Here is a 25,191-nt window from a genome sequence, read left to right as displayed (position 1 = left end):
CCCCCCTCTGCACGTCCCTGTATATATATATATATATATATATATATATATATATATATATATATATATACTATGTGTGTATGTATGGATGATCATTTAAGAAAGAAAACGATGTGTGTGTGTGTGTGTGTGTGTGTGTGTGTGTGTGTGTGTGTGTGTGTGTGTGTGTGTGTGTGTGTGTGTGTGTGTGTGTGTTTCTTTCTTTCTTTCTTTTCCCGCAGGACAGATACCGAGCACGCCCACACCCACGGAACACCTGTGGGCGTAACGGATTTTGACAGGTAAGCACGTTTCTTCACCGTCATGCTCGCACTGTCCCTATAGGCTGTTGGTCATGTTATAACATCTGCACGCACCGCGAATTGCTACATGTTGAAAGAATTCTATCAGAACAAAAAACAAAACAAAACAAAAAACAATTAAGGAGGGAGCTGGACTTCACTGACTAGTCGGCTGCTGGCCCGACAGTCTTGCAAAGCTCGGTTTGTGGCCTCACAGTCGGACAGTTAGGAAACAATTGGGTAACATTTAGGTAAGCTCGTGCACATCTGCATGACACGGTCCCCACCCCGTCACTCCAGAAACTCGGGGACTTGTGTCAGTTTTACCATTAGGTAAGCTCTCTGCACAGCAGCATGGCAGACTCTCTGTGCAGACTCTTCCATTCCTCCACAAAGACCACTTCAAAAACTGTAGAAGAGCGTGGCAAGTGGGGCAGCAAAAAGGAGTTCATCCTGTCTGTGGCCGGTGCTATTATTGGACTTGGCAACGTGTGGAGATTTCCATATCTTTGCTACAAGAATGGCGGGGGTGAGTATTTCTGTTATTCTCCCCCTTACTTAACCAAATGTCTGAACCTCCGAAACTCTTTGTTCCCATAATAAAAAACAGAGAGAGAGAGAGAGAGAGAGAGAGAGAGAGAGAGAGAGAGAGAGAGAGAGAGAAAAGAAACAGAATGACCAGTAGACTATTGTTTTATTAATCGCAGATGACTTTTTCTTGGTTGGGGGAGGATGAAAAACACATTAAATGGTTGATAAGCAGCTTAGTTTTCATCCCCGTTTCCTTCTGTCCCACAGGTTATTGAAAAAAAAAATACATTGCCAGATTTATTCTGTTTTTTTATTACAAAGAAAGTTGCTTTCGCCTTTTTTTCTAGCCTAATTTGAATTTTACTGATTAATCTGCAGAGTTTTAGGCGCATGACAGAAGCAAACAACAAAAAGTGCGCTGGATCAATGCAACAGTGTTTTGGAACAGGGCAGCAAGTTTACCAATCAGAACAAGTTACAAAGCAAACGCCATGTGATGATCTCAGTGTAATAAGGAGTAAAGTAAGTAAAACATCCCGAAAGTCGTTATATTAGTAAATGTTTACACGAGAAGCAGTCGGTTAAACCATCGTAACAAATGCCACTGGTATATGAAGCTGGACTAGAAAACAAGCTCAAGAACCGCCTTTCAGTCAAAGCGCAGGGCGTGGAGCCGGAGTCAGCGTGGTTTTCACGAGCCAGTCTCAGCGGAGACTACACACCTGTTACGTAACGCAGTACCAAACCGCTGCGGTGCGCAGAAAGTCCCACAGTGAATACTTTTCGCATACGGAGCTTATTATCACCACTACTGGCGCACATCCCAGGACTGCTCCTCACCAGAAAACAGTCTGTCCACACGGATGCACAGACCGTGGAGCTGCTCGTTATAGTGTCGTTAGTTATACCAGGGGCGATTCCAGGATCAGAGCTTTGGGGGTGCTGAGCACCCAGAGAGTTGCCCAGCCAGGCAAGATAAACCTGTCTCTGTCAGTCCCTGCATCCTTAAATGTTGTCCCGACTCCCGAGTTCTCTCTGACTGTCACTTTGGTGCATTTAAACCCCTGTTCCTCCCTGTCCTCATTGTCTGTTGTCTTCGTCTCCGTTATCAGTCATCATAATTTTACCATCTCTGTGCAAGTCTGCAAATTTCTTTATTAAATCATACGATTCTTAAATTCATCAAGTCTCTCTGTGCCTGTGTCCTCGTCACAAAACATGACATCACTGTTTTGTACATTTTAACACAATTTAATCCCCACAGTTGTGAAAGAAAAGCAAAACACTTTGCCTGTAACAAAACCATCAAATCTGATAAAGGTTATTTAAATGCTGCAAAAGAAGAATGGATTGGAATAGAAAAAAATACATATCCTAACCTTAATTACTCGGGGAGAATAATGAGTGATGCTCATAGTGAGTAAAAAGTAAACTGAGTGCATTTTATGGACAGAGATTCACTTTTATTGTGTATGTATAATATAATATAGATACATTAAAAAAACACTCCCAAAACAGAATAAATTATTACAAATAAATTATTACAAAATATTAATAAAAACTATAAAAATGGAGGCAACTTTGCCTGTGGTAGAATGTATACAATGACAACAAATCTTTATTGCAGATACTAATTTTACTAATTTAATAATAATAACTTTGTGTTGTAAGATTTATGAGTTTCATGCTTTCATAGTGGTACTTTTTGGACATTTTTTCTCAGGTGGTACACACTGTAAGAAGTTTGAGAAACACTGATAAGTGTATGTGTGCTTTTGGAAAACATTTAAAGCTGCTGTACAGAATCTTTGAAACAAGATTAAAACATGTTTAGAATATAAACAGAGCATCTGCTTCTCTTTACAGCTCCTCACTCCACCAGGGCTGTTTGGCACTTTCTGATAGTGTGCAAATGTGATGTACGTACTGCGGCAGTCATACAGGCAACTGGACGGTCCAAAAGTTGGCCTACCTATTACTGGCTGAGGTTTTAGTAGAGTTGTGGCTGAACCACATAAAAATATATCATTAATTTTAATCTCCCCAATCAATTATAATGTTATGTTGGAATGTTGTTAAAGAGGGTCAAAAATGTTTCAACCCAGTTTGTTTTGCAGATTCTGTATAGCAGCTTTAATATAGGGAGAACACAACTTCCAGACTGTGTGAGTAAAATCAGTTTTTTTTTCCTCTTTGTCAGTTTAACAGTTTCTGTTGTGCCTGTCACTGTTCCCTGTCTGTTTTCTTACCTGGTTCTTCCTGACCTTGTACTTTCTCTCCCCTCTTTCCTCTCTCCCTCTTTGGACTGACAATCATACACAAATAGATTGTATTCAATTAGATGAAAAATTACATTAATATGAAAAAAATTCTATTAAGATCACTAACAAAAAGTCCTCTCTCAGTCTACTTTCAACCAAAAGGCAAATAACTAAACCACATGAACATCTAATAAAAGATATAAACATTGAAACACTGATCCAACATTATTCTTGATTGATGGATCATTTGATTTTACACTTTTACCTGAATGTGGCTCCTTTTTTTGAAAAAACCTCCTTATATCCATTATGAACCTGGCTGTCTCTCTGTACACAAACACACACTCACACAACAGGAGTTATAAGGTTAATGGGCATTCAGTCAGTTAGCTAGTTAGTATTCATTTCAAAGAGGACAGTGGTAACCAACAGTAGGCTGCAGACAATTTAAAGTTTTAGATTTTAAATAGGCTGTATACATTTCAATGGGAGCAACAGGACGATCAAAAGTTGCTGAATTTACTACAGAGAAGGACGGATTGTAAGGTAGCAAACATTGTTGGAAAACACGTTTTCAACACTGCAGGTTACCTGGTGTAATGCTTTTCAGCTAAAAAGAAACATGGTCTGACTCCTACCTAACTAAGAGTAACTGAAGGTTAAACGCAGCTAACATGTCCTTTTTAAGTCAGGCACTTACACCCCCACTCCGCTGCGTCTCAGCCACCATGCTCTGGCAGCAAGAGCCCTAGAGCCAGAGTAGGTGAGAGGCGAGCTGGAACAAACCATTTTGGGAGGGGGGTTATCTATACTTTTGTTGTTAAAATTTTATGTCTCAAACAAGTACAGTACTGTATGCTTTTTATATTTTTAGTAGTGTGTCACACAAACAGCGAATGTTCTAAAAAAAAAAGTAAGAAATCTTTGGGGGTGCTTTGATTCATTTTGGGGGTGCTGAAGCGCCCCCCAAAAATGGGCTAAAATCGCCCCTGAGTTATACACAGTAGTGGTTTTAGATACGGGCGACACGGGCGGTTCCCGGGGCGGCATCGTGGTGGGGGGCGGCATCACGGGCATCGGCAAAAAAAAAATGCTCGTACTCATGCTGCCCCAACGTCAGCCAGGGAATGGCATAGGCACCGATCGGTTTTCTATCGCCCATTTGCTGGGTGTAAGGGCGCCCTCCGTTTGCCAGGTGCGCCTGCTGCTTGCGGCACAGGGAGGAGAGGGCGGGGCGGTAGGGGATTCTCTGGCTGGAGCAGCATCTAATAATAATCAACTCACAAAATAAAAACAAAATAAAAAGAAACCAACAAACACGAAAACACCAGACATTATGATACAGAGTCAAAGGAGCTTGCAAAGAAAAGCGTCTGGACTTCTTTAAGTTATTATGATACAGACTTATAATTTGCACCGATGTTTTTTCGAAATTCTGTACACGAAAAGTGAGCGCGAGAGCCCTCGGTGCGCCTGCTCGCTGCTGAAGCCAAAGTAAACTTTATTCTCATCTCCGCTACAGTCCAGTATATAGAGAGACCAGACGACGAGCCTCCAGTTACAGCAGTGCAAGTAAACAAACAATATATATAAGAAGAGTAAGAAAATAAATATACACTTTAGGACTCGGGGTAAAGGGATCAATAACAATTTAAAATTTAAAATTTACAGTTTGATGATTTAAAGTCTCACACACAACCCGTCGAAAGGGGAGGGGGCCCGGCTGCTTCCAAATAGAGCACATTTCATTTATAATGTTGTAAATCCAAGCCCATTATCTATTCATGATATGAATCCTGGGTTGTGTGAAATCCCAGAAATAAACTCTAGACAAAGTGAATCTGTGAACTAAGGTGTTGGTCTATTAGGTTATGTTGTGGTGATGGGTGTTCATACTGGAGTGCAAAATTAAAACCAATGGAAGATGGACAAGAAAAGTTCAAAGCCATCAGGTGCTCAGTTTAGAAAAAAGAGAAAAGAAGAGGAGAAACAAGCAAAAGATGCAGGTATGCAGATAATGGCAGGTCATCCTGAAACAATCGGAATCAGAATACTTTATTAATCCCTAAGGAAATTATGTGGGTTACAGTTGCTGCAAGAAGAAATGGTAAAAATAGCAACAGTAACAGACTAAACTCCAAACAATACATTATGTTACAGATTTTAATATTAATTAGTCCTTGTCAATTGTTGATTTGTCCTGTTCTCATTGTATGACGAATTATGATGGCTGTTTGGTGGCTATTTGCATACTATGCATACTCTCTCTCTCTTCACATGTGTGTGTGTGTGTACAACAGATTTATGTGGGTAAATGAAACAAAATTTGTCATCAGAGGATGAAAGATGAAGAGCTTTGGCAGTATTTTCTAAACCAGCGGTCCCCAACCTTTTTTGCGCCACGGACCGGTTTATGCCCAACAATATTTTCATGGACCGGCCTTTGAGGTGTCGCGGATAAATACAACAAAATAAAACTAGTACCGGTACCGAAAAAAAGAAAATTTATTCATAACACACGTGAAAAGACCCAGGAAAACCAAGTAAACGATGAAAACGATAACAAAATAACGCTGAAAACCGATAAAACCCCTGAAAACTATACATTTCACACCTGAGCCTCAACTCTTGCGGCCCGGTACCAAACGACTCACGGACCGGTACCGGTCCGAGGCCTGGGGGTTGGGGACCGCTGTTATGTATGTATGTATGTCAATTTTAATGAGATTTATAACAAGAAGAGGAGCGATTTGGCACCAAAAACAGGTTCTGTGCCTCGACAGCTGCAAATATTAATCTCAAAGAGGGTTAAAGGCCACATTTACCAGCAAGTTTACTTCAGCTGCCAGAAAGGTGTGAAAGAAAGTGTTCTTTGACACTTCAGTAAATTACTTACAGCTCTTTCTGCTGCCTTCCCTCCAGAAATACATGATACTTTCAGATTTCAACATGTAAGCTAAATCAAACCCAGCCTGTCCCGTCTCAGGAACAGGAGCTGCAGCCCAGGAGTCTTGACTTTGCCTTTTTTTAAAATGTTAAATAAAGCCAGGTTGGCAGAGTACAAATTTGTTAAACTGGACACTTTAGAACAGGATCTCAAGAGCGACTGGGTTTCTAAATCTACCCGCAAGCTTGACTTGCTGTATCACCTTTGTTTACTTGTTATACCTAAAAAATGTTGAAGAGTTTAAATTTTTAGAGGTTACCTTAGGTTTCACCCTTACATTAAGAAATCAAGCCTAACACAAGTGGTGTTTCAAATAGATCCCACAGGTGTATCTGCTAAAAAATCTCAGCCTCAAGGTCAGGGGTCAGAAGTCAAGTTTTCGAAAAATCTTGTGGATATGATAACTCAAGAAGGAAGTTACCTAACATTTTGAAATCGATACCACAAGTGCATTTACTAAAAATCTCCAACGAGTTCGAATCTCAGTGACCTTGAACTAAAGGTTAGAGGTTAGAGGTCAAGTAGTGATACCACAGGTGCATCTATTAGCAGGCTGTGCCACAGCCAGTATTTTAATTGTTGTATAATTCTGTATGTCTGATTAACACTTTGATCCATTTTGCATAATTTTCCATTTGTCAGCATGTGTATCTGTTACGGTTTGGAGGAGGACTCAAGCACAGGACTCCGGTTCTGATGCTCACAAGAAGGATTTATTTACAAGTCACCAGGTGTATATACAAGAATGTGCGGGGGGGTGTTATATACAGCTGAGTGGGGGGAGAAGGGGTCTCCAGGGAAGTCCAAGGGAAAGCACGCGTTCTTCAGAATATCCACTCACACGATCACAGGCTCACACTCCGACACTGCCACACAGGAATCACACGGGGAAAAATCCAGGAAGCTCTGTAGACAGGGAGACAGGGTTAAGAACGACGCACAGAGGAAAACACTCTTAACTAAACTTGTTGTAGCTTGACTTCACTAACGCGTGGTAGACAACGATCCAGCGACGAACAGCAGTCACCTCCTGGCTTAAATGCTGCTCCAGGTGTCTCATCTCCCGAGGGCGTGGGCTGAGGGCGTGAACCCACAGTGAGTTCTGCCCCGGCGAGAGAGAAGAGGAAGAGAGAGAGAGAAACAGAGAGGGCTGATCAGCGTGCAGCTGATCTGCCTGGCCGTGACAGTATCTGTAGGTATGCATGTATGTGTGTGTGCTTGCACATGCATGTAGGTGTGAGTCTTGGCGTGTCTCTGCTGATAGACTTTATAAATCCGTCTCTCTGGACAGCAAATGGAATTGAGCCAACAGCTGAATCAGATAAAGAGCATTGATCCCCTTGTGTGATTCATTAAACAGTTAAACTGAAAGATACTATTTTGCTTGGTTATCAGGAGGATATAATGTCGTTACTGTATTTCGTCCCTGTTATTTTGACTGTTAACATTTGCTGCCCTCAAAGCAGAGCCAATCCATATGTTGTTTACTGTTTATTTTTTCCTACCTCTAGGTGCTTTCTTAATTCCTTATGTCCTGTTCCTTGTGACCTGTGGCATACCTCTATTTGTGCTGGAGACGGCACTGGGCCAGTACACCAGTCAGGGGGGGATCATGTGCTGGAGGAAGGTCTGCCCCTTGTTTGAAGGTGAGCTAACCACTGGGATTGTGGTGAAGCAGATCAATGAAGAAAAACTGAGGGAATGCAATGTTAACAGTTATGTTGTTTCCAGGCATGGGATACACCAGCCAAATGATCATTTTCTATGGAAGTATCAGCTATATTGTGATTTTAGCCTGGGCTTTTCTCTACTTGTTCTCTTCCTTCTCTGGAGAGTTGCCATGGGCCACCTGTAATAACACCTGGAACACGAGTAAATTCAATTTTCTGTCCCACATATACATCAACAAATTACTGACTTAATTGGTAAATGAATTGGAAGTATGTAAAGATTGGATTGAAATGTTAATATGCAAATATTCACACAACTATACATTTATGAAATACTAAAGCTAATGTTCACAATATTTAATGCAGTATTCACTTGTTGATGTGTCAGCAGAGCGTGTTTAACAAGATTTTGATACATTTCAGATCGTTGTGTAGAAATTAACAACTACAATACTACTGCCAACTGGACATCACCTGTGAATGCATCATCTTCTGTTTTAGAGTTTTGGCAGTAAGTCACAAATCAGAGATAATTTGTTAACAATCCTCAATATTGTTTCAAAATGTATGTAAATTCAGATACATATATTACATGCATTACATGGCTGTTAGCATTAATGGTAATTAATGGTAATTTATCATGTAGTTTGGAGGGCTTCACATTCACTATATTAAGTAGACCTAGTTAGTACAAGGGTAGATCCATTTTTTTTTTTGCCTTCAGAACTCCCTTAATTCTTTATACCATAGATTGAACAAGGTGCTGGAAACATTTCTCAGAAATTTGCACCACATCCCAAAGGTGCTGTATTGAATTGAGATCTGGGTACTGTGGAGGCCAGAGGGGTACTCAATGTCATATTCAAGAAACTATTTTGAGGTAATTAGAGCTTTGTGACATGGTGCATTATCCTGCTGGAAGCAGCCATCAGAAAACGGGCACATTGCGATCATAAAGGGATGGACATGATTAGCAACAAAAGTCAGACAGGCTGCAGTATTTGAACATCGCTCAATTCATGTTGTTTACGTCAGTTCATGTTGTTTACCATCTGAATGTGTGAGCAAAAATCAAAGCTCATCAAATCAGGCAAAACTTTTCTAGTCTTCAGTTGACCGACTCTGGTGAACTTACTGGAACTATAGCCTCAGTTTCCTGTTTGTAGGTGTTTGGAGTGGCACCCAGTATGGTCTTCTGCTGCTCTCCATCTGCTTTCATGTTTGATGCATTTTGTATTCAGATATGGTCTTCTGCACGCCTTGGTTATAACAACTAGTAATTAGGGTTACCAATTAGCGGTATTGGGGTATTGGCCTTGTTGATGACCTCTGGCATCAGCAAGCTAATGGTTTTCTTTGACCATTAGCTATAAACTGTGGATGGTGGCATAATCCCAGTAGATTAGCGGTTTCTAAAATACTCGAGCTACAACTGGCTTATCTGTAATCATGTTCAGAGTCATGTAATTCGCACTTCTTTCTCTTGTTGATGATCACTTTAAAGTTCAGCAGGTTGTTTTGACCACATCTAAGTGCATGAATGCACCGACTTGCTGCTATCCTGCTGGCTGATTAGATATTTACATTAATACAGTTGTACCTAATAAAGTGGCCAATGAGAGTAAGTGTCATTAATTATTGTTTTTCTCTGGCTTTAATTGCTATGATAAGGGACTATGATAACAGATCTTTTTTGCAAAACACTTATTTGCTACTATTTGATGAGTACTATAATAAGTATCATTTGATACTCATTATAGTATTCTGTGTATACTGACATATACTTTATAACACCAGTATAGTTTTTAAAGAATTTTACTTGACGTTTTTAAAATGAGAAGTACAAATCTAGAGGAAATTATAGGTTAGGAGTAGTATGAAATGTCATGTGTCTGTTAAGCAGGGTTAAACTGTTATGACACATTTAGAATGTGTAGAACACCAAAACTAAATTAAAAATCTTACAGAAATATCCCACATTTTGATAAATGTTTAGTGTGAAGATGCTTTAGATACAAGTAGTAGGGTCTGTTACTTCTTTTGACATTTTGCTGTCAGTGTGTAGAGATCTACAAACTGTTAAACTGATGTCTCAGTCACTTTTTTGATGTTGCTCTGTTAGGGTGGAGCGTAGTTGCCCCTGGCATTAAACACTTAATTTGGCCATAATAACTGAAAACACCCATGTACTGAAGGTGTGAAGGGCTTTTAATTGCATGTTGAAGCTTGTGTCATTCTAAATAGTTTCATGAGCTTTAACTTCAACAGACCTTTCATGCCGAACCCAGTGACTTGTCAATCTATATGTAAATACTTAAGTAGTCCACTGTGTAAGTATGCTGACATCAGTTTTCTAGCCACACTCACTGAATCTTCATTTTTAAAGTCTTTGTGAATTAACTAGATTCAAATTTTTACAAAAGAGTAGGTTTTACCCAACTACATACATTGGTTTAAAAGACCTTTCCATACACTGATAGTACGTCTTCTTTCAGGCGTCGGGTGTTGAATATATCCAGCGGCATAGAGAACTTGGGAACCATACAGTGGGACCTTTCTCTGTGCCATCTTCTAGCCTGGGTCATCTGCTACTTTTGTGTTTGGAAGGGAGTAAGATCCACGGGAAAGGTAACACTAAAAGGAAAAATGTTGAGTCGCATTTTATACCCTCAGCAGTTTTCAGCAGTTGTCACTGGCTTTCAGGTTCTTCAGGGAATCATTCAGATTCATTTCATGTTGCACAGTGTCTTTGTAGCTGTTGCCAATTTTATTGTGAAAATCTAATTTTCATTTATTTGGAGTTTTCTAGAGATAGACAGATGTTTTGCATACTTTCTAATCTGGATTTGTAAACTTTTAGGCACACCTGTTTCCTCAATTTCCCTTCACGACCTTTGTATATCCGTTAGTTGTGTAAGCATGAAATTACATCACCTACTGACATAAAATGCGGTTAAGTTGTTGTGTAGTGAGGTGAGATGATCAGTGGCTGCTGTTATAAAAATCCCAAATTGTTTCGGTACTGAGCTCAAATTACTTACTTGCTACTACTTGTTCTCAGAGTGATTAAGGTGTGGTGTGAAGAAAAATGAAATGATCAGAACTCCCAGACGTCCACTGCTTTTTTTCCCCCTTCAGGCTGCCGCCATGGCAGTCGTTCAGTCTCACATTTGCACATGCCTGGCTATCATACAGTATATTCGAACCACACCACAACACATAACAGCCGAAGTTGGCACAAAAGAGGGTTATGAAAGCAAGTTTTGCAACTGTTATGGACAATACAGCCTCCTTTTAATAAACAAAGGAAAATATAGCAATATTATATTCTTGTACTTCTTTATGTTATTTCTTGGTCCAATGTGTCGCACATGATTTAAATTCTGGTCATGGAAGTCGCAGTTAAATAAGAATGGTATTATGCATTTGGTGTTACCTCCAAAGACCAAATGCAAATATTCACACAACTGTGAATATTGTTCACAGTTGTGTGACTTGTTGAATAATATCTTGATGCTGACATTAACAGCATGGCCTCATCATAGCGTGTGGTCATAAACAAGTAATCCTTAATTTAAAACCTAATTTATTTTTTATATATATACAGGCAACATATTTCACAGCCACGTTCCCCTTTGTCCTGTTAATCATGCTGTTTGTCAGAGGAATGACCCTTCCTGGAGCCTTCCATGGTATCAAGTACTACTTGTATCCCAATCCTGAACGGCTCGCTGACCCACTGGTATGATTCAGCCTCATTTCTTAATCGTGTCAGACATTTCTGCAGCGGTGTTTATGAACTAATAACTTGGTTTACAGGTCTGGATGGATGCTGGAACACAAATATTTTATTCTTATGCCATATGTTTGGGATGCCTAACTACACTTGGGAGCTACAACAAGTACAACAATAACTGTTACAGGTGAGCTCCTCACGAAGATGTGACAAACATTTTAGTTTGTATGTCAGTGGCTGTCTCCAAATACTTTGCCACTAAATGTGTTTACAGCAGCTTTCTTACTTTCTGAAAGGCTTTAGCACTGGTCTAAGTAAATAACACATCAAGAAAACACATACTTGAAAATGATTTTGATTACAGCCCTTGTAATATGTGCATCCATTACCCCTTCTATTTTTATTAACCTTTAAGCACAGGTAGACATTCAGTCACCGTACAAAGCACTTTTCTATCTTACTAACCTCTTAAAGCACTTTAGACTACAGATCACATTTTAATCACACATTCATGTAGTGCTTTATTCCATGCACTTTATTATTTATGTATTCTATGGGCAGACTCCAGTAAAACCATACTGGATTACTGGCGACCGCAGTCCTTGTTTTTTGCTCTCAAGGAGATCCCTGAGAATCTGTAGCAGCTGTAGAACTGGTTTATAAACATCTGCACTGAACTCACTAAGGCTGCAAAGAAAAGCAATCTGTGCTGAGAAGCACCTTGTTAACTGAATTAGCACCTCAAGCACTACCGCAAACAGAATATTAACCAGTGGGTAACAATGAAAGTGTTTCCCACAGCCCATTATCTTTTTGTTGTCTTAAAGAAAATAGTGACATTATGCTTTCTTTCTGATTTGCAGAGACTCCTTTTATCTTTGTTTGTTGAACAGCGCGACCAGCTTCATGTCAGGCTTTGCCATTTTCTCAGTTCTGGGTTACATGTCGCAAAAGCAGGGTGTCGACATTGCTACAGTCGCTGAGTCAGGTACGGATGTCAGTCTGAAAAGTATTTGAGTCTGGCTTTTTTTTTTTTTTACCTCATCCATTATGCAAAAAATAAAAACAGATTAACATGAAAGCTTGTGATTTAGTTTCAAAGTTGATCCAAGTACAACTCTGGACACAAGAATTTTTAAAAGAGCTTCTTTAACACTGCAAGCAGATTAGTTCTTTCACACAACACATGCATCAAATTGAAAAAAGAGGAAAATGTCATCTAAATGTTCTCAAGATAATATCATGAACTCAGCTGGATCCAGCAGCTCAGTTCATGGAAGCAGTTTTCAGCCTTGGTCGAGGTGTATAAGCTCTTATTTTTCATTTTTATAGTTAGGATTTTTAGACTTAAATTTTAAAATTATCCACAAGCATACAGGATCAGCTCTGGCACTACTGACTTTGACAATATAAGGCATGATGCTGGGGAATTTTCACAAGCATGGAATGATTGTCCCTTATTTCCCAAGACTTGGAGCAGCTTGTGCTTGTAATACTGAAATGTCTGTACTCCATGCTGTGTAGTGTGTGCTCAACTACTGCCAACCAAAATTGAGTAAGAATGCCACCCAGGGTTTCTGTAGTCAATAACAACCCCAACACATGAATGCAGCACACATTTTATTATCAGATGGTCTGTCAGTCAATATCATAGAGCAATATTTGTATTTTTGGCCATCAGGCTGTTCTATTTAGCAGTAGCAATAATTAGTTATTGTTAATATTTCTTCCCTCACACCCAACTGGTCACAGCAGATAGCCGCCCCTCCCCTGAGTCTGCTTCTGCCGAAAGTTTCTTATCATAAAAAGGACGTTTTTCCTTCCCACTGTTGCCAAAGCGCTTGCTCATAGAGGGTCAAATGATTGTTGTAGTTTTTTTCCTTTTTTCTCTGTATTATTGTTGAGTCTTTACTTTAAAATATTAAGTGCCTTAAGGACACTGTTGGAAACATAAACCTAATGCATCTATCTTTCCCGGCTGTTGTTTTGAACTACTATGTACAAAAAAACACTACTATTATGGAAAATGTTGTTTTCCATTAACTACAACCTGCTTTCTGGAGGCATATTGCATCCCTCAAGGGACTATGCATGCCTTTTCTATCTACATAAAGTACACCGTCTTTCAAGGTTTTACATTTCAGTAAATTTAAAAAAGGCAGAAGCAGTGTATGAAAAACTAAGTGGACTGAATGTTTTATTAGCTTGTGGAACCATCTTTAGCAGGAATAACTGAAGCAGTTGTTTTCTGCATTACTTTATCGGTTTCTCGCATCATTCTGGAGGAATCGTAGCGCTCCCTGCTTCTTAAAACATAGCTTCTCTTCACTGAGGTTTACGGACATTCATTTATTCGCAGCTCTCTTAAGGTAGCCACACAGCATTTCTGACTTCTTAATTTCAGCTTGAATTTAGGCCTATTTAAATGTATATAAGAAATCAGCACCTTACTGGTAATTCATTTTCTATTCCTACCATTTAACATGTTTCAGATTTATTTGATCCAATCTGCATTTCCTTAACAATTGTACAACTCCGTAATGATCATAAAGTTGTCATTTAGAGACACTTTGGCATCTGTTTCACTTTGTAGGTCCAGGCCTTGTTTTCATAGTCTACCCACAAGCTGTGACCCTGCTGCCTTGGCCTCAGGTCTGGTCTGTGTGCTTCTTTGCCATGATCATCTTGTTAGGAATAGATGGTCAGGTGAGTTGCAGTTTTTTTTATATCTCCTAAGAAAATGTAATGCAGTATTGTTTTTTTTTTCTTCTGGTTAACTTACCTCGACACTAACCTGTCTTTGTGTAATTCTCAAGTTTGCAGGTCTTGAAAGCATCATGACCTCTTTGACAGATGTCTTCCCCTCCCATTTAAGGAAAGGATATCACAGAGAGCTTTATCTGATGCTGATCTGTGCGCTTTGCTATCTGTTTGGCCTGTTATTGGTGTCACAGGTGAGATGTTTAAAAACAGCATAATTATTATAACTTTCATGCCTGAAATTCATTTCATAAAAGTTGGAACAGTGGCAATGCAAGACTGGAAAAATGTAGTGCTACAAAAAAATGATGGTTGTGTAAATCTGAATATTTAATGGCATCTGCTTTTATATGGATCTTGTTCAGTGTTTTTGTAAATGCCCCAGGCTTGGTGGGCTTGGTATCACGGGTATAACAAAATGGAAATCAAAACAAGGGAAGCACAAAAATCACATGTCTGCATGTGCTCAGGGGAGTCTGGGTGTCCTGCGAGGACACTTCAGGTGTATGTGGTACTGGGCCCGTTGCTGTGGACTTTTAGTTCCTTCACAACAATAGTGAAACCCCGCTTTGAATTAATAGCAATGTCAGGTTTGGTGGGTGTTGAATTCCCTTTGTTTCTGATTCTGTTCAAAATTCTTATTAATACATTTGTGTGAGACATAATGGACTCATGATCACAACCTTGCTTTTTGTGTATGATGTGATCCTTCAGGCTTCATCAAGTGGCAGTTTGCTGGCAAATGGGGAGCAGCAATGATGAGAATTACCACCTTGAAGTCTGATTGGATTGGAATGCCTGCTCCAAGTTGGTTGGCATTGCTGCCACATGTAGAAAAGTTCAAGTACCTCAGGGTCTTGAGTGGGGAGAGTGGTAGGAACAGTGACAGGGATGTTCATAGCCTCACTTATAACCACGAGCTATGGGTTGTGGTCAAAAGGACAAGATTGGAAATAATTAGCAAAAATGGATGCACGTTGAAGGGCATCTGGGACTTAGGCTTACAGTTACAGAGCAGTTTGGTCAATTTGTAGGCAAGGTGTTTTTAGAAGGGTTAGGAAGGATGGCCCAGGCAGGACACAACAGAGTGATGGGGGTGTGGGAATCTCATCAACCCAGACCTGAGTGGAGAAGCGGCTGTCTTTCAAAACTGCAGCAAATGGTTTCTTCAGTTCACAAAGAGCATATTAACCTAATTAACCTAATTTATTGGTAAACATGCCCCTGTCTGGAGATTTATGAAATTTGTTGATGAGATTTTGTCCTAATGCTTCTTTTAGTATAATATAGAGTTCACTTTGCTTTCTAAGTTTGTAGGATATCAAAGTTGTTGATATACTAGATAATAAGTGTGAATAGCTTCAAGATTAACATGATGAATGTTTTAATTTTAGGCTGGTGCATACATTCTGCAGATCTTCGATCACTATGTTTGCAGCGGTCCTACTCTGCTGCTGATGGCAATTTTCCAGTCAGTTACGATTGGATGGATTTATGGTAAGACAAAATTATTATTGTTATAAAAGTCTTTGGTTTGTATGTCTTTTTATAGTGACGTCCTAATAGCTGTCCACTATTATTACCAAAATATATCTTGTAAATCTCTATACATGCTGTATATACATACACATGTAGGGCTGGATTTACAGCACAAAGCATTTTTGGTAATTTAAAAGCAACTGTCAGGACCTGCTAAAGAGGCACAGTATCAACTGAAAGATGGGGATGCAGGTTTTTTTGCTATTGAACTTATTGCATCTTATCGTATCTGCAGAAATCTTGAAATGTACTGAATTTAATGCAGACAAAAGCAGGTCTGTTTTCATACCTGATGCAGTGTTTTTTGGAAGATATTTGCGACATGTTATTATTTGCATAATCAGCACGAGTGGATAGCTGAATGGTGTGAGTCCCCAAGCCCCCCACACCCAGCCCTGTATCTTTTTTTCTTATATTTATCTTTCAAGGAGTCAGATTATCTTATTATATTTTTTAAGTTGTCTTGAATAATACTCCAGGCTTTCTGAAGGTATTTCAAGGTTTTTCTTTGGACGTTGGCTGTTTTCACTTATTGTCAGTCCAGTTCTTGTACCGGCCCATTTTCAGAGGAATGTTTTATTTTGTTTGTTAAACACATAACTCAAGGGATGTGTCTACAAATAAAATACAAGCAAATAACTGATTTTATATTGTATCTTCAGGCAAAAACATAATTTATTCCCTTTTCTTTGGTTGATTTTATGACAAAATAGCATAAAGTAGTATTTTTGTACCAACAAGGTGATTCTCAAAGACCTATTAGCTGAAAACCTGGCATATATTAGCATGGTATGCAGTGTGTCCTTAAAATAATTTGAGGAACCTGAACAATTGACAAAGACCTCCTCCTTAAAGGAAGCTGAGAGTTTACAGCCCATATTCACTGTATAACTCATTTGAAAAAGCGGTCATTGTAAAAACCTTAAAAATATAATTTTGTTGTGGGGTGTGATGGACCGAGTTGAAAAACAGGAGGAGCCCAGGAATTATTAGAAAAATATAATTTCCATTTATTTAACCCCCAAAAATTATATTTACAAGACTAATAAATGTTGAGCTCATAAAAGAGGTCAAAGAAACAAAACTGAACTCAGGCAAAGACTGCAACCTTAACAAACCAAATGACTGCCCAAACGTACATAATTGACCTAAACATGAAATGACATACAAGGGTATATATAATGGCTGATCAGACCATTGTGACACATGAGGGGTAACAAACAAAACACAATCATAAATCATAAACAATGCAGTACAATCTAGTTTGTTAATAAACTAAACACTAAAGAAGAAAACCAAAAACCCCATTAAACCCTAAACTCAAATATTTAATTAAATACAAATACTTTGTTTTTAAAGTAAAGAAAACACACATTCCCCCCCTTCAGCAGGAAGTGGTGGTGTGGTCCAATTATCTTCCCTTGTATTTAATGGTTTCAAACCCTGGCTACCATCTTTTGTCCAGCAACTCCCAGTGATGATGGCAGGTAAGAAAATAAAAAGACAAAGGTTAGTCAGAAAGCAAAGAAATGAAGTAGTATGAATACATAAGTAAACTAAATGTGCGCGCTTACAAATAGAACAAATGTATCCAAACCAATCAATAAAGTTATTGGAAACTAAAATGTATTACTATGTTCAAAATGAAGAATGAAAATACAAAAGTTACCGACTTTAGAGTGTGGCCACGGGTTTGGCCATCACACACCCCCCCACTTCTGGATCTTCCATCAGGCAGCGAGAGAGGTAATCAGCAATGGTGTTGTCTTTACCAGGGATATAGTGAATCTTAAACCGGTATGGCTGCATAGCCAGATACCACCTGGTGATTCTCCCATTAGTGTCTTTCATTCTCTCCAGCCACTGCAGGGCTTTGTGGTCAGTTTGAAGGATGAATTCTCTTCCCAGCAAATAATACTTGAAAGAGTCAAGTGCCCATTTAATGGCCAAGGCTTCCTTCTCAACCGTTGCGTAGCGGCTCTCCCTTGGTAGCAGCTTACGGCTGATGTAGGCGACAGGATGTCGATCCTCTGGTGGTCCCTGCAGAAGCACTGCTCCCAAACCCCTTTCAGAAGCATCAGTCTGCAATGTAAAGTCTTTTGTGAAATCTGGTGAGTGCAGAACGGGGTCCTTACTCAGGGACTGGCGAAGGTCTTTGAAAGCTGCAACAGCTTCAGCTGTCCACCGAATCTTATTGGGACATCTTGAGCCAATCCTGTCCGTCAGTGGGGCTGCTCTAGCTGAGAAGTTGGAAATGAATCTGTTGTAGAACGCAGCCATGCCGAGGAAGGATCGCAGCTGTTTCCTGGTTTGTGGAAGAGGACATGATGCAATTGCATTAATTTTGTCAACCTGTGGTTTAATTGTCCCACCTCCAACAGTAAACCCGAGGTACTGGACTTCAGTCCTAGCAAGAGCACACTTTGCTGGATTGATGGTAAGGCCTGCGGAACACAGCCGATCCAGCACGATCCTTAGGTGATCCACATGCTCTTCCCAAGTTCCACCGAAAACAACAACATCATCAAGGTACGCACAAGTGAATGCTGAGAGCCCACAGAGTACCTTATCCATTAGCCTTTGAAATGTTGCTGGGGCCCCATGCAGACCAAATGGTAAGACTGTGAACTCGAACAATCCCCACGGAGTACGGAATGCTGTCAACTCTTGAGACCGTTTAGTGAGAGGTACTTGCCAGTATCCCTTGGAGAGATCAATGGCCGTTAGATATTTTGCCTTCCCCAAACGCTCAATGAGATCGTCAATGCGTGGCATTGGGTAAGAGTCAAATTTTGATATGGAATTGAGGTACCTGAAGTCGATGCAAAAACGTATCGTGCTATCCTTTTTCGGAGCCAACACAACAGGGTTGCACCACTCACTTGTTGAAGGTTGGATGATTCCAAGAGACAGCATGAGGTCCACCTCCTCCTTTAACTCCACCAGGAAGCGTTCCGGTATCCTGTAACTCATACGCTTCACAGCTGCATCAGGTTTTAAAACAATGTCATGCTCCACCAGACTCGTGCGACCTGGGTACTTTTGAAATATGTCTGAATTAATCAGAGGTGTTACCTGAGACTGTTGCTCACTGGTGAGATGGCTCAGGTCCAGGACAGAGACTGTTACTGAAGGCAAGTAGTCATTAACTTCTTCCTCCTCATCCACGCTGTGAATAAGCAAACCCTCTGTTTTATTCTCAGTGCGTGGAATCCATTCCTTAAGAAGGTTAACATGGAGCACTCTATTCCCTCGCTGAAGACCTGGTGTAGAAACTTTGTAGGTAGTAGGTCCAAGTTTCTTCTGTACTTCAAAGGGTCCCTGCCACTTTGCCAGCAACTTGCTGTCAGAAGTTGGCAACATTACCAAAACCTTCTGGCCAGGGACAAAACTCCTGTGGCGAGCTTTTTTATCAAACAAAGTCTTTTGTTGCCTCTGAGCAGCTTCCATATGACTCTGAGCCAGTTCACTCATCTGCTGAAGCTTTTCTCTCATATGAATGACATATGAAATAACATTGACCGATTCCTCTTTACCTTGCTCTCCCTCCCATGAGTCCTTTAGCAGGGTCAATGGGCCTCTCACCTCATGGCCATAAAGAAGCTCAAACGGGGAGAAGCCAGTGGAGGCTTGAGGAACTTCCCTGTAGGCAAAAAGGAGGTATGGCAGCCACTGGTCCCAATCAGACCCTGTATCATTGACAAACTTTCGGAGCATTTGTTTGAGAGTTTGGTTGAAGCGCTCCGTCAGTCCATCTGTCTGTGGGTGATAAGGGGTTGTCCGCATACTCCTGATACCTAACAGCTTATAGACCTCTTTCAACAGTGTGGACATAAAATTAGTGCCCTGGTCAGTTAAAATCTCCTGTGGGAATCCAACCCTTGAGAACAGTTGAATCAATGAGGAAGCTACAGTTTTTGCTTTAACAGTTTTTAATGGAAAGACTTCAGGATACCTCGTAGCATAGTCTGTAATGACTAGCATAAAGCGATTTCCAGATTTACTTTTTTCTACAGGACCAACTACGTCCATGCCAAGACGCTGAAATGGTATACCAATGATTGGGAGAAGTTGGAGTGGTGCTTTGGTGGGGACTCTAATTGAAGTCTTCTGACATTGAGGACAACTCCTGCAAAACATAGCAACATCTGAGCGTAAACCAGGCCAGAAAAAGTATCGCTTGATGCGAGCGGTGGTCTTATGCTTCCCCAGGTGGCCAGCCCAGGGAATGGAGTGCCCCAAAGTAAGCACTGTTTCACGGGCTACTTTAGGGACCACTAACTGTTTAACCTGGCCGTGCTGGTGGTATAAAATGCCATCTTGCAGAATGTACAGCTCTTTATTTGTGTCAGATTCAACAGAGTCCTTTTCCTTAGCCCTCAGCAACATGGCAGACAAAGTTGGATCAGCCTGCTGCATTTGTCTGATGTTCGTAGGTACTGAAAAACCTAAAGGCATATCTGGAGCAGCCTGAACTGATGTCTTTCCAACAGTGTGTTGAAATTTTTCACGTCTTCTTTGACTGCGTGGCTTCCGAGACTTCCCGGGATCTGTCTCTAGTTCAGCCTCAAAGAAGGGTAAAGCACTGAGGGTTGCATGATGCTCATCCTGATTTTTAGTTTGAGCCCTTGTTATAGCAACATTGCACTCTTGCACTTCTCTCAACAAATCATAGATGACTGGCAGATCCTCCCCAAGAACTACAGGATAGGGCAGATTATCAGCTACACCAACCTTTAACAGATAGGGTGTCCCCTGCACTTCAATAAACAGATCAGCAGTAGGGTATGGTCTTTCATCACCATGTATACAGCAAACTGATATGGTTTCAGAGGGGCATGTGTAGTCTTTTGACACATATTTCCTGTGTACCAGAGTCTGTGTGCTGCCAGTGTCTATTAAAGCATTAATTTCTTGTCCATTAATCTTAACTGTGGTGATTTTATTTGACTGCTTTCTCTCAGATTTAATATCCACATTCCGGTGAGGCACAAAACACATCTGAGATAATTTGCTTTGATTATTAGGACACATGGGCTTAGTGTGACCTTCCTGTCCACAAAGGTAGCACACTGGTGGCCTTTTACCTGGCTTCGAGGTATTCAGAGGCTGCGTTTCCCTTGTAAAGGGCTTACCCACACCCGTCGCTGACCTCTGAGGATGCTGAGGGGGTTGCGACCGACGTGAATCTCTGGCAGCCTTCCATGCACTGTTGCTCCATGGCTGACTCTTACTTCGGGCAGCTACAAACACATCAGCCAGGGTGGCGGCCTCTGCAGCAGACTTTGGATTATGCTCCTTAATCCAGACCTGAAGCTCAGGACACAGCATTCTTAAAAACTGCTCCAAGATGATAATTTCACCAACTTCTTTTACAGTTCTGTTTTTCGGCTGAATCCATTTTTCATAAAGTTCTTTCAGTCTCGCATACAGTTCCTTGGGACTCTCATCAAAAACTTCAAGACAGCGAAATCTTTGCCTGTATGTTTCTGGGTTTATATCGTATTTTTGCAAAATGGCAGCTTTTACCTTGTCATATTGCAGTGAATCGTCCACATCCATATTAACATAAGCACTTCGAGCCTTACCAGTAAGAAAAGGAATGAGGTGAAAAATCCAGTCTGACTCAGGCCAGCGACAAGCAGCTGCAATTCTCTCAAAAGTGGTCAGAAAATGTTCAACATCATCTTCAACAGCTAGTTTCTCCAGTTTAGGATGATGAATATGCACAGACTGACCTGTTAATATGGAGGCTGAGCCAGAACCCTCATGCTGAGATGTTGCTTGTGTCTGATAATCAGCTGGAGTTTCAACAGACTCTGGATCAGTTGATGTGGGCTCTGGAAGTGGGGTGGTTCTGGCCTGCACTTCCATTTGCAAAAGCCAAAACTGGTGTTGCAAACTCTTAAAACGCTGTTCTTGCAGTATAGCATCCTCTCTCTGCTTTTTATCTCGAACTTCCTGTTGTCCCATGAAAGCCTGAAGAATCCCAGCAATATCAAGGAGAGTTGGCTCCCTGGTATCCTCTCCTTCAGTGTCTCCAGCCACAACTGAAATTCCTTCTTCCATCTCCTTCTCCCTCTCTGGCTGCTGCAAGGCCTCTCTGGCCTCCATTTTATTTCCTCTCTTTGGGCGCACAGCATTCTGCATGGCTCAAAAAGTTTGTCAGGGGAGGAAAAAGGGCAGAAAAATGCAAAAAAAAATCCTGCCTCCTCGACTGAAGGATCCCACTGCTGCCACCACATGTGATGGACCGAGTTGAAAAACAGGAGGAGCCCAGGAATTATTAGAAAAATATAATTTCCATTTATTTAACCCCCAAAAATTATATTTACAAGACTAATAAATGTTGAGCTCATAAAAGAGGTCAAAGAAACAAAACTGAACTCAGGCAAAGACTGCAACCTTAACAAACCAAATGACTGCCCAAACGTACATAATTGACCTAAACATGAAATGACATACAAGGGTATATATAATGGCTGATCAGACCATTGTGACACATGAGGGGTAACAAACAAAACACAATCATAAATCATAAACAATGCAGTACAATCTAGTTTGTTAATAAACTAAACACTAAAGAAGAAAACCAAAAACCCCATTAAACCCTAAACTCAAATATTTAATTAAATACAAATACTTTGTTTTTAAAGTAAAGAAAACACACATTCCCCCCCTTCAGCAGGAAGTGGTGGTGTGGTCCAATTATCTTCCCTTGTATTTAATGGTTTCAAACCCTGGCTACCATCTTTTGTCCAGCAACTCCCAGTGATGATGGCAGGTAAGAAAATAAAAAGACAAAGGTTAGTCAGAAAGCAAAGAAATGAAGTAGTATGAATACATAAGTAAACTAAATGTGCGCGCTTACAAATAGAACAAATGTATCCAAACCAATCAATAAAGTTATTGGAAACTAAAATGTATTACTATGTTCAAAATGAAGAATGAAAATACAAAAGTTACCGACTTTAGAGTGTGGCCACGGGTTTGGCCATCACATGGGGAAATATTAAAAGTTAAACACAAGTTTCTTTCTAGTAAACTGTCTCTGTTCTAGGTGCCGATCGCTTCTACACCAACATTGAGGACATGATTGGATATAGACCTCTGTCACTGATCAAGTACTGCTGGCTCTATGCCACCCCTCTCATTTGCAGTGTAAGTTTCTAAAGCAGCTTCTGTAAACAGTTTATCAGTATGCTCTATTCTCATAAGATAAGCTTTATTAGTCCCACATATGGGAAATTCATCCCATAATGTTTATTATTTAAATGTTTTCTTTTGAAGGGAACACTTATATTTTTGCTCCTGAGGTACACCCCTCTGAAGTTCAACAACACATACATGTATCCTTGGTGGGCTTACTGCATTGGCTGGTTCCTCGCGCTGTCGTCACTTTCTATGGTCCCAGTCACTATGATCTACAAACTGGCCAAAGGAAGAGGGAGTCTCTGGCAGGTCAGTGATGTTGTTAGTGTCGGCTGTTAGTGATAATAACTGATAATACCTGATAATAACTGACAATATTAATTCCTTTACCAAGCGTCTGAAGACCAGCTCCCAGCCTGCAAGTGATCTTCGAGGAATGGAAAAGGAAATGATAAATGTCCATGATTCACTACGTGCCCCAAAATAACTGTTCAGCCTTATTCACTGAAATGCAAATCTTTAAATGTACCTTTTAATTTGCGTTTTAAATAATACTTAAGGTGTGGGTCCTCTATTATGCACATATATGGTGGCTGGTATTAATATTTTTTATAAGGTGAAAGGGTCTATCTGAAGCACGAAATGTCTGAATATCTGTTAGAGGCTGAATGTATAAAATACTACACTGATATGGAGCCTCTGATATGACTTTAATTTGCATTTCAAATACCTCAAACCCTAACAATAACATTTTTACTTGACTTTTTACTTTAAACTCACTACGAACACACAGACGTTGAGATTGAAAAGAAACTTACAATTATTATTTATAGACCAACACAGTGAATAGAGATTTTAAAACTAGTGCTGTCGGCGTTAAATCTTGTTAGAATGACGTTAACACCATAACCGCATTAACGCAGCAAATTTCCGTTAACGCGGATCGCCATGGTGACAACGCGCCGTGCAGCCCCTCGCACCGTGACAAGTTTTTTTTTTTTCTTTTTTAGAAACATAAAAGCAAGGTCTTTTAGTGTTTAAAAGTATTGAGCTGAAAACACATATTCACAGTTTAACACGTTTTTATGATGATCACTTTTTTAATGATTTCCTACATCAACTGCTACTTCTGTTGTGTTTTTGTGATGTTTCATGGAAATCTGGGTTATTTTAACACAACGTTTTTATATATTCATACAAATTGAAAAGTAAAAGGCTGTTTTTCTGTTCCTCTCTCAGTCAGAACCTGTTTTAAAAACTATATCTATCATCATTCTGGCATTAAGTTCTAAATACTTAAATAACATGGGGACCTGCGTAGAAACACCTTCATAACATTTAAAATGAAAAAGATTAGCTTCACTAAGCTTGTAGCTTTATTTTGGTTACAGCTACAACATACAAGATACAAAATGCTTTATAACATACGCATGAAAAATAAAAACTTACATTTCATAGAACAAAGGTCAACATTGCTACATGCTGACATGCTAAGTAATGCCAAGGATCGCACATCAAGTTTTCAGTGTTCTGAACCTTTTTTATGTTTATATTCCTATAGTTTTTTGGCTGAAATACACTGAATGTAAGCAACAGAGGTCAGTTTTGTTTTTGTTTTTTACTTCAGACTCCTTTAGTGCCCCCTCCTTTTTTAATTACCTGGAACTGAGGAGTAACTATGAAATTGTGTCCTTTGGAAAGATTTCTCCTTGACGTTTTCTGGTATGTGTTTCATGTTGCTTGTGCTACACACACATATCAGGAAACACTAGGCCTAACGATCCGTATGTATTTTAAGCATTCAGAGTATATTTCATGATATTCTTTTTTTTATCAACATGTATAATAAACCAAATAAATATTGCTCTTCAAGTCTGTCAAAAAGTGGTTAATGTTTGCTCCTTACATTTATAACTGAACTCCTACTTTTACTTCAAGGTGCATTGTATTTTCTTGGATTATTGTATTGGTTACAAGACTTTTTAAATGTGTCTTGATATTTGACCTTGAATTTGTATAATAAAATACTTTGGGGAATAATTTAGCTTTCACTGTGAAAGCTTTTCTGTAATTTAAGTGAATGTGTTGAGAGAGTGTGACAGATACAGACTCTATGGTGCAGGCCAATCCATGACTGATCAGTTTCCATTGTGTCTTTGGAGCATTGACAGATCGTTTGGGCTTGTTGTCATGCTAGAAAATAAAACTGTTGCCAATCACATGCTTTCTAGATGGCATTGCATGGTGGATGACAATCTGATGGCACCTTTCTGTGTTCATAATTACATTAATTTGAAAAAATCCCAAACAACTG

The 25,191-nt window shown here is 39.9% G+C and overlaps 1 protein-coding gene across 3 annotated transcripts; it reads left to right on the top strand.

Annotated features, from left to right (window-relative positions):
• Positions 1-230: 230 nt before the first annotated feature.
• Positions 231-24,921, top strand: LOC101475927 (sodium- and chloride-dependent GABA transporter 2). Of its 3 annotated transcripts, none has more exons than XM_004548527.5 (14): positions 231-810; positions 7,532-7,666; positions 7,752-7,892; positions 8,114-8,201; positions 10,186-10,318; positions 11,298-11,432; positions 11,510-11,613; positions 12,290-12,414; positions 14,020-14,132; positions 14,243-14,380; positions 15,581-15,683; positions 22,786-22,886; positions 23,016-23,186; positions 23,272-24,921. In XM_004548527.5, exons 1-14 carry the CDS (start codon positions 636-638, stop codon positions 23,362-23,364), a joined length of 1,755 nt encoding a protein of 584 aa, XP_004548584.1. In that variant the 5' UTR covers positions 231-635; the 3' UTR covers positions 23,365-24,921. The 3 variants fall into 3 exon arrangements, with proteins under 3 accessions (XP_004548584.1, XP_076740183.1, XP_076740184.1); XM_076884068.1 differs by lacking the exon at positions 231-810 and adding an exon at positions 2,537-2,977; XM_076884069.1 differs by lacking the exon at positions 231-810 and adding an exon at positions 7,105-7,212.
• The last annotated feature ends 270 nt before the right edge of the window (positions 24,922-25,191 follow it).

Source organism: Maylandia zebra, linkage group LG5 (assembly GCF_041146795.1).
Source record: "Maylandia zebra isolate NMK-2024a linkage group LG5, Mzebra_GT3a, whole genome shotgun sequence".
NCBI classification, from domain to species: domain Eukaryota; kingdom Metazoa; phylum Chordata; class Actinopteri; order Cichliformes; family Cichlidae; genus Maylandia; species Maylandia zebra.
Note: the sequence above shows the minus strand (reverse complement) of the source record. Positions and strands in the feature narration are given on the sequence as shown.

Coding starts and splice junctions, on each gene's coding strand:
- LOC101475927 (XM_004548527.5), top strand. CDS start 636: ATGGCAGACTCTCTGTGCAGACTCTTCCATTCCTCCACAAAGACCACT. Junction 11,433..11,509: donor AACGGCTCGCTGACCCACTG/GTATGATTCAGC, acceptor CTTGGTTTACAG/GTCTGGATGGATGCTGGAAC. Junction 22,887..23,015: donor CCACCCCTCTCATTTGCAGT/GTAAGTTTCTAA, acceptor TTTCTTTTGAAG/GGAACACTTATATTTTTGCT.